Source organism: Leuciscus leuciscus, assembly GCF_965113295.1.
Source record: "Leuciscus leuciscus genome assembly, chromosome: 23".
NCBI classification, from domain to species: domain Eukaryota; kingdom Metazoa; phylum Chordata; class Actinopteri; order Cypriniformes; family Leuciscidae; genus Leuciscus; species Leuciscus leuciscus.
The window spans coordinates 7,537,778-7,550,600 of NC_138747.1; the positions used below are offsets into that span (position 1 = coordinate 7,537,778).

General features: G+C 37.3%; 1 protein-coding gene across 1 annotated transcript in view; it reads right to left on the minus strand.

The window, feature by feature from the left end:
• thsd7bb (thrombospondin, type I, domain containing 7Bb) overlaps window positions 1-12,823 on the minus strand; it is a 58,667-nt gene that overhangs the window by 21,296 nt on the left and 24,548 nt on the right. The window contains exons 3-7 of the mRNA XM_082156053.1: window positions 8,000-8,840; window positions 3,653-3,901; window positions 3,123-3,289; window positions 1,873-2,028; window positions 1,274-1,474 (exon numbers count right to left, since the gene is read on the minus strand). Of these exons, the coding sequence (XP_082012179.1) occupies window positions 1,274-1,474; window positions 1,873-2,028; window positions 3,123-3,289; window positions 3,653-3,901; window positions 8,000-8,840 (1,614 nt within the window). The remainder of the gene's footprint in view (window positions 1-1,273; window positions 1,475-1,872; window positions 2,029-3,122; window positions 3,290-3,652; window positions 3,902-7,999; window positions 8,841-12,823) is intronic.

The window sequence follows — 12,823 nt, forward strand, 5'->3', positions numbered from 1 at the left end:
TGCCACATAGCCGCTGGGAGGAGGGGAGAGATGAGAGGAGATTAAAAGACAGCTGATCATTTGCTTATGTGAGTAAAAATAACTAATCGCTGAAGAGTTTGAGGATGGGGATAACAGAAGGTTGAAAGTAATTACAGGGATGAAGGTGAAGAAGGATGAGATTGAAAGATAATTAAAGGGATAGTTCTGTAAAGCCATCATTTAATTACCTTCATCCATTTACTCAAGATGATTTTACACCATGGAAGGAGATCATTTGCAGAATTGGCTGCTGTTTTCCATACAATGAAAATGAATACACTACTGTTCAAAAGTTTGTGGTCTGTAAGATTGTTCAATGTTTTAGGAAAAGTCTCGTATGCTCACCAAGGCTGCATTTATTTGTGATATTGGGAAATACTATCACAATTCAAAATAAGCGTTTTCTATTTTAATATATTTTAAGATGTAATTATATGTGATGCAAAGGTGAATTTTCAGCATCATTACTCCAGTCTTCAGTGTCACATGATCCTTCAGAAATCATTCTAATTGGATGATTTGCTGCTAAAGAATCATTTCTTATTATCATCAGTGTTAAAAATATTTTTGTGGAATCCAGGATGATACTTTTATTAATATTAAGTTCAATAGAACAGCATTTATTTTTTCTTCTATATGATACATTTCTTTACTGTCCCTTTTGATCAATTAAATGCACCTGTGCTTAGTAAAAGTAACAATATAAAAAAAGAAAAAAAAAGAAAATCCTACTTTCCTCAAACTTTTGAACAGTAGTGCACAGTAGGTATGGGAGATGTCAGGCTCCAAAAAATAAATAAATAAATGTCTTGTGTGCTATGTTTCTAGTTTTCTGAAGCCATAAATAGCTTTGAGGAACAGACAAAAAATTATTTTGCTCCTTCCTGAAAATCCTCTAATTTGCATTTGATTACATTCAAATCTTAAGACACATTGCACCAGAATAGACTCATCAGTGATGGACGTCATCAGTGATGTCATTTTTTATTTATTTGCCTAAAAAAATACAGAAAAAAATGCTGCAGAACAAAACATTACAATAGATTACAAAAGAAAATCTGGCAACATTTAATTCAATATTTGAATGAATTGAAATATAGGGTATGACTTGTACGGACTGCTTATGCTATGTTTGTTTGTTTGTTTTTTCAGTTTCATTAAATGTAAAAGAAAAGATTCTACGGAAGAAAGTGAGTCATACAGGTTTGGAAGAACAGTTTTAGGTGAACTATTAGGGAAGTGAGCTTCATACCTGTGGTGGACAAACACTCCAGAGTCTGTTCTTGGGATCCTGGGCCACACGAGCCATTTCGTGGAACACAGGGCCCCTGTGATGTCACTCGCCACTGGAAGCAGAAGGGGTCATCGCAGATCATCGCTTCGTTGACGTGAGGGCAACTGTCGGGCTCCACCAAAGACTCGGTAATTACAGAACGAGTTCTCATTCTGAAACCTGAAAGAATTAGGAACAAGGAAAAAAAAAAAACATCAGCGATGACTCAAACAGAAACATGCTCATTGCCAACGTTTTAGCAGATACTGTTCCCACATTCTGGCAAACTAAGGAGCGTAACAGCCAAACATCTTGTCCAAATATATATGCGCATTAAAGAAGAGGAGAGAATAAATAAAAAATGGAAAAAATACTTTAAAATGAGTGTACAAAATAGAGGAATACAGCTGTCCTGTCACTGTCGCCTCAATGAGTGGGCGACACCGAAGCTTAGGGTCAGAAATACGCCCACTTCTGAGATTCTTACACTTTTTACATTACTGAGAGGAGAAACCAAGGACAGGGAGTGTGAATCTAATGTGTGCGATCTGGTTTTATGGGATGTTTTTGTCTCTCACCTCTTCTCCCCTGGGGTTCGAAACAGTTGTCATGGAGACAGGGTCCCCAGGGTGACCAAGGCGTGAGGGGACAATGTTTCTGACAGGGAATGAAGCAAGACTCAGCCAATGGTGGTAAAGGCCCAGTGCACAAGTTCCTGCCAACAGGCCGATTGACTAATAATGAAAAAACAGTGAGACAGTTTCAGATTCAACATAAACGTCCATTGATGTAGGGTACAATGGGGCTAAAGGTGCACCGGGGTAAAAGGCGTCTTTGATTTTATTTTCCTCTAGACCACTAGATGGCACAAAAACTTGCCGTAGGACTTTCCAAAACATCGGCTTTTCAAGGTGCACGTGGAAATTTAGCTGATCCTTGATGCGATCGTGGGCAGCAGCGCAAAGTTGATTCTGATTTGAATGCTAATTTGATCTAATATTTGATATTTGTACAAATTTTGTAGATTTGAGTAGCAAAATCTTTGAGACAAAGGTATTCTTAATGATTTTTCAATAACGGAATAATACGTAAAAGTATGTGGGGTAAAAGGCCCCCCTGGCCACCTCATTAATTGACAAGATTTTTAAACAAAATAAACCACTTTTATGATCTATTTTCACACAAAATCTGTTGCTCCATCAATGTTCAATACAAACATATAAATTTTTTCTGCAACCATACACTTTGGGAGTTGTGAAAAGCCCCGTTGTACCCAATACTCTATGTATTTTCAAAACATTTTTGCAGATCTCACAGAAGCTTGCACAAAAATAAATGCAATTCAAATCCGTCCTTCTCATTGTGTGGCAACAGATTACCATTTAAATCAAAAAATATAAACACAGAGGAAACTAAAGCTCCCCCTTAGTGCTCTGCCCTGAGTCTCAACAGCATACAAAGGATTAAATAAAATGAAAGCAATCTAGAAATTCCCTCCACCCCCACTTAATGCTTATGCTTTTAATGTTAAAAAAGACTCTCATTCAAGAGTCTCATTCACATTTGTTTATTGTACTGTTAGTTGATCTTTTTTATTAGCAATCTCATCCCAAATAAAAAGGTATTTTAGGGCAACATCCTTACTGAAATGGAATCTCATAAATGACTAGCTCTTCTAAGGCAGAAATGTTCTGTGCATTGTAATTGAACTAATACTGTGATGGTACCATGGTACTAAAAACTAAATGTTGTCTGAAACAATAATTCATAAATCATAATTCTATGCTGTTAATCCATAGTTAGACTTTTTCTAAAACAGTGTTCTTACTTTGGGATGGTACTGTGCTGTCATGGATGGTTATGGTAACACAATATGCCTCTCGGGTCCGGATCCCACCTCCGCACAGGACACTGGTATTGCTATGGCGATGGTCCTGCTGACTCAAAAGAGGGGTCACCTGGCATGGATTCCAATTGGTCACCCTCCACTCATACCTGTATTTCCAGCCAATTAAAATACATACAAGACAATTCAAGTCAAATTAAAGAGTCATATATGTTTAGTCTTCTGCAATGAAACGGAAGTAGCAAAATATATTTTCTTCCATATCATGACGTACGCAAGTGAAACAGATTATTGAAAAAGAAAAAAAGAAATTCATCAGTTGTTGATTAGATGGAAGCACATCAAGTCAATTGTAAGAAGGGTGTGGATTTGAATTTATGTGGATGAAACGGATGAGAAATAGATAGGGTGAATTATAATTTCTTGCAGACTTCAAGAACTAAAGTATTTAGAGAAAATCAAAACATTTGAAAAGATTTGGATGCACAATTCTGCCAATGCCGTCTCTTCACCTTGGGCACAGTGGCAGTGTGTCTTCCAGAATGTTACAGTTTGCTTTTTCTTCCAGGGCGGGGCATGGCTCTCCTCCACCAATGGCTGCTCTCTTCAGGCTGCGGCTCCTGCTTCTGAAGCCAGGTGATTGGTCAGATGTCCGACACGTCTTTGAACATGGACTCCACCGTGACCAATCAGACACTTTACAGTCTCTGGGCATCACACATGAACGAAAGTTTACCGGGCTGTTGTCATGGTCGCAGAGGCTGGAGGTGAGAGAGAAATTGCATTGTGTCATATTTTATATACAGTCGTGCTCAGAATTAATCATACTCCTGGTAAATATGATCAAAAATGGCTGTAGAAAAATAAATCACATTATGAAATAAATGTTTTTCTCCAAAACACACTGGCCACAATTATTGGTACCCCTAGAATTTTTTATGGATAAAATATCTCTGAAGTATATTCCCATTAATATTTACCTTTTTTTTTAGCACACCAGGGTGACTAAACATGAAATTGTCCAGCTATGACTTCTTGTTTCACAGGAGTTTAAATATGAGGAAACACAAAGGCCAAATTCCCTTAATCATCCATCACAATGAATAAAACCAAAGAATATAGTTCTGATGTGCAGCAAAAGATTGTTGAGCATCATAAAATAAAAAGTGGCTGTAATAAAATAGCTAAAGAATTGAAAATCCCCATTTTGACCATCAGGGCAATAATTAAGTTATAATCAACTAAAGATGTTACGAATCTGCCAGGAAGAGGACGTGTGTCTATATTATCTTAATGGACGGTGAGGAGGATAGTTTGATTGGCCAAAGACTCTTCAATAATCACAGATGGAGAATTGCAGAGATTAGTTGAGTCTTGGGGTCAGAAAGCCTATAAAAAAATAAAAAAAATAAAAAAAACACCTACATCCCCACATGTTGTTCGGGAGGTTTTCAAGAAAAATGCTCCTCGCTCATCCAAGAACAAACTCCAGCATATTCAGTTGTCAGACATGATTGGATCTTCAAACGGGACTGGGTTCTGTGGTCAGATGAAACTAAAAAAAGAGCTTTTTGGCAGCAAACCTACCAGATGGGTTTGGTGCACACAAGGATAAAAAGTACCCCATGTGTACAATTTAATATACCATTGGATCTTTAATGTTGTGGGCATATTTTCTGCTGGAGGCCCTGGACTTCTTTTTCAGATACATGGCATCGTGGGTTCTATCAAATATCAACAGATAAAAATCAAAACCTGACGCCTTCTGCTAGAAATCTTATAATGGGCCGTGGTTGGATCTTCCATCAGGACAACGATCCGAAACAAACATCAAAATCAACACAAAAATGTGTTAGGGAGCACAAAATTAATCTTCTGCCATGACCGTCCCAGTTCCCTGACCTGATGAGTGGAGTGAACTGAACAGAAGAAGCACCAACATGAACTTGTGAATCTGAAGGATCTGGAGAGATTCTGTATGGAGGAATGGTCTCTGATCTCTTGTCAGGTGTTCTCCAAACTCATCAGGCATTATAGAAGAAGACTCAGAGCAGTTATCTTGGCAAAAGGAGATTGCAAAAAGGTATTTAATAAAAGGGTACCAATAATTGTGGCCAACGTGTTTTGGAGAAAAACATTTATTTCATAATGTGATTTCCCCCCCACTTTCAAATTTTTTTACTTAAATGAAAGGTTAGATTTTTGTCAATTTTTTTAATGAAAGATCAAAAGGATAAACTATGCAGATTTATTTTTTACAGCCATTTTTGATCATATTTACCAGGGGTATGATTAATTCTGAGCACGACTGTATATATATTTAAATAGGGCTTGACATTTACTTTTTTGCTCACCAGCCACTGTGGCTAGTGGTTTTCCAAAGTTATTTGCCACTCAGCATTTTAACTGGCCACAATTTTGACATTGATACCATGGGGAAAAACTCCCATATAGATATTGTTGGCAGCAGGTGTATTAGGCTGATGTCACTTTAATACCTGACACACGGATCCATTATACTGTTACACATGCGTTTTCTTTCTCAACTGTTTACATTCTCTTAAACCATGGCTGACTGTTTTTACGTGAATACTCGCCAAGACTGGCATTTTGACATTATTTTTTATGTATTTGATTGTTTAAGCACAACAAGGAGTGAAAAAGAACTCAATTTAGTACTGAGAGGTGGCTTTATGTGTGCAGACTTTGGGTGTGAGCAGAAAATCTGCAGGAATGTGTAAAATTATGCACAATACGTGCAAACCCATTCCAAAATGTAATCCCTGTAACACCAACAATATTCACCCGGAGCAAATTAAACGAGTGAGTGAGTGGAGGCGGGTTTGTGTGCCAACTCGCTGTCAGAGAGATGAGAGAACGAGAAAACACAGCGATATATTATGGAAAAATGAGTATTGAAAGCTTTTCAGATATTTCAGTATCAATATGTATCGAAAAATTGATATTTGACAACACTACACTGCACTCAGTTTATTATTTCAGATGCCTTTTTAAAAGACTTGAAAATAAGTTGAAATATATATATATATTATATGTAAAATTTAACCCGCCAAAGTGGCTTGTAAGAGTGACTGCGTTACACACCACTGCTGAAATCCACCCGCATTTGGAGGGTTGGCAGGTGTTAATGTCAAGCCCTGTGTATATGTATATATATATATGATAGTAAAATAAAATAAAAATTGAATTGTATAAATATTACAATTACGAAAAGGACACTGTTCAGGTAGTTTCAAAGCGTTTCGTGTTTGTTAATTGCCTTATTTAAAAAATAAATATTCCATCTGCCTGTTCTGAAGCTGTTGGCATGCATTTAGCCTCTGGCTACCATTGCAAAAAAAAGGTAGCAACATAAACAGAACATTTTTCAAGCTGTCTCTCGAACTCTCCAAGGCTTTAACGTTGCTGATAATTCTTGCTGAATATATTGGCATACAAAACAAGCTAAAGCAAACTATGAATCCTGCGAGAGAGAGAGAGAGAGAACGATAGGGTGGTCCGTGGGTGTTCAATTTATTCCGAAGTTTAGTCTGGCTTAATACCAATAGAAAAAAGTTTGCAAACCGCTAGGGAAATCTTGTAATCTACAGACATAAAATGATGTTAATTTATTATGCATTGCCTAAGCGAGTGGTTCAAATAAAGATTGGCATTAGCATCTTATTGTTGGTAACAATATTGATGCTTGCTGCACAGCATAGACAACAAAACATTGCTTGCAAAGTGTTTATTGCAAAGCGTGCTTGTTCAACCGTAGAATTGGCATTGAATAAATATTTTGAACACTGTTAAAATTTCCCTTGGTAATGAGAATTAAAACACATAAATCATCAAACTCAGGTGGGATATTTAGATTCAGATTTATATGCACATTTTTAAACTTTCATATGCTCATGTTAAAACAAAACTTTTCCCACATAAAATATTTCACATTGGTTCAGTCAGATCACCTTTTCTTTTTTTCCACTTGAGCTGTAGATATTTTGTCAATGGATCAAGATTCAGAATGCTCTCGGATGGATGATATCAGAATAGAACTTGAAAATATTTGCAGCAAATAAAATTGGGATTCCCTGATTTGAAAAAAAGAAAAGGTGAAAAGGCTTCTCACTTTTCTGTATCGCCCACAACAGAAGGTAAAATTTAGATTCTGTTATTTGACAGTGTAACCAGAAATGCATTTATAAATAAAAGCCTGTTCTCTGATGTAAACAGTATCACGTGGTAAAATGGTAATCCATCTGCACTAGGAGGATAGCAGAGCTTAATATAGCAGACTCTAATATCCTCACTGTGGAGAGTGATAAAAAAAAAAAAAAAAAAAAAAAGTAAATATATTGCATAACATTGTTGCATAACTGTGTGCTAATAGGCCTGTATCATTTATTTATGGTCAGATCAGTAATGAATCAATGTGAACGCAGTCAATTCTGACTACATCTACAATCATTCTTTAAAAGCTTTTATCACACAACTCTCTCTTTATTCTGGACAAGTACTTTTGTAAAAAGCTCAACTTTATAATTGGCCAATTTCCTACATAGCTGTGCTAGTTCCTATTCACGGTCTATTTCTTCTTACATAAAATAAACTGAAATCAATATTTTAGGGCCATTTTTCAGTAAGTAGCTGTGGGTTCTGGATTACACTGTCTGGGTTGAGTTTCACAAAACAAAACAATAAACGGATGTGTGCACTGACTGATCAAACTGTGAGAATGGATGGACAGACTGATTGATGGGTAAAGGGGTGGGTGAATAGATGAACGGGTGAATAGATTGATGGGTTTATAAACGTATTCACTCAGTAACTCATTAGTTCATATAAAGGACGCCCACCTTAGCATGGCATTCTTCCCATCACTCCTTGTACAGCGCAGTTGCCGAGTCTGATAGCCAATGGTGATTTCCCAGGATACTTTGTGGCTATTATCATCATAATGATTTTGGTGGGGAATACTCTCGGTGTGGCGTTTGATCGTGTATGCAGCCTTGACTGTTTTTTTCCCATCATGCCCAAAATTGAAGTCCACCGTTGTCTTTCCAATAAGTGCCGTCCCTTTAAGTCTGCAAGGGCTCCAGGGCCCCACCCACAAACTGTAACTGTATTCCTGTTGGTCAGAGGGACAGAGGGCAGGGTGGGCGTTGTCATGGTTACAGGGACGTGTCTGGGTGAGGATGGGACAGTCTGCTCCTCCATAGAGGGGTGTTGCCAGCACATGCCTGGTGCGCTGTTGGAGGGCCGACCCGCAGGTGCGACTGCAGGTGGACCAGTGGGTGAAGGCGGAGACGACGCAGTCGATCGGGCAGGGTAACAAACACGCCTGCTCTCTTTCTGGAGGTGAAGAAAACGCTTCACACACATGCAGGCTCACCTTGGTGCTGTTAGTATGCTTCACACACACCACATCTCGCTTTTGTACTCCACGCTGAGCGGTCACACATCGATTGGCTGGGAGGAAAGGACTCGGGGTGCAGGGACCCCAAGGAGACAAGCGCCACTCAAACAGATCCTTTTGCCATTCACACATCTTCACACACACTCGCTGGTGCGGTGGACGGTCAGATGGAAAGCAATTGGACTGATGAGTGCTCCAGCCTTCAGAATGGACACACCACACAGAGCGACTCTGGAGCCCGACAGAGCCGCAATCATTGGCCACACACACACCCCATACACCTACAGGAAATAAGAGAGAGACACACACAGGATATGAAGTGATTTATATTACTATTGTAACCACTGTCTATTAAAGCCCGAAACAGGCACAGCGATGAGCCTCAATTCATCTCACTTTAGCACAGAAATACTGTACAGGTACGTGTGGTTTCAGACAGATAATCATCTTTAATTATTTTAGAATAGCACTGTCAGAACAATGATTACTGTATATATATAGGCTATACGTATATGCTAAAAGAATTTAACCATTAAAATATGCAATACAATAAAATATGCAATACAATAAAATACAATGCAAGACAATATAATATAATATAATATAATATAATATAATATAATATAATATAATATAATATAATATAATATAATGTAATATAATAACCATTCAAAAGTTTGGGGTCAGTAAGAAATTAATACTTTTATTCAGTATGGATGCATTAAATTGATCAAAATTGACAGTAAAGACATTTATAATGCTACAAAAGATTTCAATTTCAAATAAATATTCTTTTGAATTCTATTTAAACTAATGAATTTTCTTCATTGAATTTTTTACAAAATTTGAGTTTTATCAAATAAATTAAGCCTTGGTCTGGCCCCATTATAATATAATATAATATAATATAATATAATATAATATAATATAATATAATATAATATAATATAATATAATATAATATAATATAATATAATATAATTGAACAGAATATAATATAATAGATTAGAATAGAATAGAATAGAATAGAATAGAATAGAATAGAATAGAATAGAATAGAATAGAATAGAATAGAAGTAATTCTATAAGTGGTTAGTAATATTGTCAATTTAAAGCAAAAGTCTAAGTGTAACACTTAGTGTTCTGACCTCACAGCCATGTTAATATCCTGGATGTAGATCATTAATTTTAACTTCATTTTAACCCGACAACTTTATAGTGATATTTGTTTAAACTGAAATGCAGCAAAAGTTGCAGCATCTGTTAAAATTGCTTCCATTATCCCCAATTAGAAAATAAGGGGACAGAAAGAATAGAGAAGCGATAGGAACAGAGAGAGGAGAGACAAAAAAGGCAGAGGGGGACAGATGCTTCCAGCAGAAAGTCTGACATCATTGCTATCGTTCCTCAGGGGATGTCAAAGGCCATGTTCCCTTCATCAAGCCATCGGTGAGGTCACCAAAGAGACCTACCATCCTTCAAATGCACCTAATGCACAACGAAGCAGACAAAAACCATGGGAAAGAGAAAGCGAGTCATACGGGATGACATCATTACTGTATGAGGACTGAAGTCAGAGCCGGATTTGATCATTAGACTGTAGTAGGTCTTCACAGCTTGCTAATTACTGCTCGTGCGCTCATCCGCCTTAGTCAAATATCAATTTATTCAGAGGCAGTTCAGGTAAGACTTTAACCGCAGAGGCCTGTCCTACAGAGATCTCCCAGCTAATCAGGATTCTGATGGATGGCATGCTGATTAAAAACTAGATGTGGGAATAATCACTTTGAAATGAAGCAATGTGAGGAAAACCACTAGGAAAGAGATTTTTTGTTGTTATGCTTTTCTCTGTCTGAACTGACATTTTTGGAGAGGAAAATGGAAAATCACTGATATTGTGAAGCTGAAGTGTGGCTCATATACACTTTTCTGCTAGTGGAATTTAGTGGGAACCATGTTGCCATTGATTTATTGCCATTGCCATTGATTATATCCATTGATTTTTTTTCATATCCTTATGAAAATTATATATCGATTTGGCTGCAGTCATTACGTTTTGGAGGTTGGTATTTTAATATATTTGAAAGAAGTCTCTTATGCTCACCAAGGCTGAATATATTTGCATTCATTATTTTAAACATATTCAAATAGAAAACAGTTATTTTATATTGCAAAAATATTTCACAATATTAAAGTTTTTACTGTATTTTTGATCCAATTAAATCCTTCAGAAATCCTTCTAATATGCTGATTTGGTCTCATCAGGATTCTTTTAATAAAGAACAGCATTTCTGTCATGACAACTCTCAGGGTGTTTGCCATGGTAATGGGTATGACAATGTTGATATATTTGGTTTTAACGGAATAGATCTGCTACACTGCTGTTGCTTCTGCAGAACAGGACTTGTTACTGCCAATACATACATGACGCGCTGCTGTGAGCAAATAAGACTTGCTGCTGCTTTACAATATAGCATACATGAATTACCCGTAGCAGATCTAGTCAGTTGGAGCTGGGGAAGGTTTCTGAAAGTGTCCTGCACTGCTAAGGCAAATGCTAACCAAGTATTTGAAGGTTGAGCACACAAGTCCATTGGCTGCTGATACAGCAGGAACCAATCAGCTGTGCCCTATAGAGAATGATGTGATTGCAAGCAGATTGAGTTAAGGACATGTCAGCCTGCAAGAACTTCTTTACTGTCTTTTGATCAATTTGCAAGATTTAGAATGGCTGAATAACAGTATTGATTTCATTTAAAAAAAATCGTGAGTTTACTGTACATTTACATGAAGACCATGGGCCCTATTTTAACAGTCTGAAACGCAAGAATTAAGCGCGAAACGCAAGTAACTTTGTGGGCGGGTCTTGGGCGCTGTTGCTATTATACCGGCGGGATAAATGACTCTTGCGCCCGACGCAAATCTAAAATGGGTTGGTCTGAAGTAGCTTCATTATTCATAGGTGTGGTTTGGGCGTAACGTGAAATAAACCAATCAGAGCGACATCTCACATTCCCTTTAAGAGCAGGCGCTCTTGTTCTATAGCGGATTCCTATAATAACGGCGGATTTGCCAGGCGTGCGCCAGGAGCGGTTCACAGCCGAGGAGACCGACGTTCTCGTCAGGGCCGTAAAACACAGAGAAGTGACATTGGGGATGGAGAAACTCACCCAAATTAACTTCGGTTAAAGAGGCGTATGATAATTTGGGTAAATGTGGTGGTGGCGCAATGGATAAGACACATGCCTTTGGTGTGAGAGACCCGGGTTCGAATCCACTGTGAGACACCAATGTGTCCCTGAGCAAGACACTTAACCCCTAGTTGCTCCAGAGGCATGCGACCTCTGACATATATAGCAATTGTAAGTCGCTTTGGATAAAAAGCGTCAGCTAAATGAATAAATGTAAATGTAAATGTAAATGTGTAAGCTAGATGTATGCTTTTATAATAATCTATCTTTCTATCTATCTATCTATCTATCTATCTATCTATCTATCTATCTATCTATCTATCTATCTATCTATCTATCTATCTATCTATCTATCTATCTATCGTAATAATGTATGATTTGCAAAAATGAAAACTGCTGCTTCTGTGTGAGAGAATCAAAGTGTATGCGCGTTGTGCACACGCTACATTGATTATGGCCAAGCATGCGCCCTTAAAATAGCATATGAATAACATGCGCAACGCTGACTTTAAACTAGATTTTTTCGGTTAGTGGCGCAATTGTTTTCTAAACGTGCAAAATAGCATGAAGGAACGTTTGCGCCGGAACACGCCTCCTCTTTGCGCTGAACCGCCCCCGGGAGCGCAAGTGTATTTCTTAGTTAACCGTCTTAGTTAACGTGCGTCTGTCGAGGGACAGGTCAATTGCGCTGGGTGCAAGATAGGGCCCCTTATGTTTTATGCTAACATATTAACAACTATTCTTTTAAACTGTGGAGAACATAATTCTTCATTAAAGGATATTTTTTGAAGTATGACTATAATAAATAAATAAATAAATATAATTAAAATCCCAGAGTAATTAAAGCGGCCCTATATAGTATTTTAACACTTAAGCCACACTAAAAAAAAAAATCTATGAACTGCATTGCATTATAGATAGTTTTTTTTAAATACTTCTAAATATAATAAATCTTAATTATAAGATTTAATTATAAAACACACACGTATATGTGGTATACGTTTTAATTCCCATGTCATTATACACATTTGTGTCCATAAACCATATATACAAGAACACACACAGACACAGAC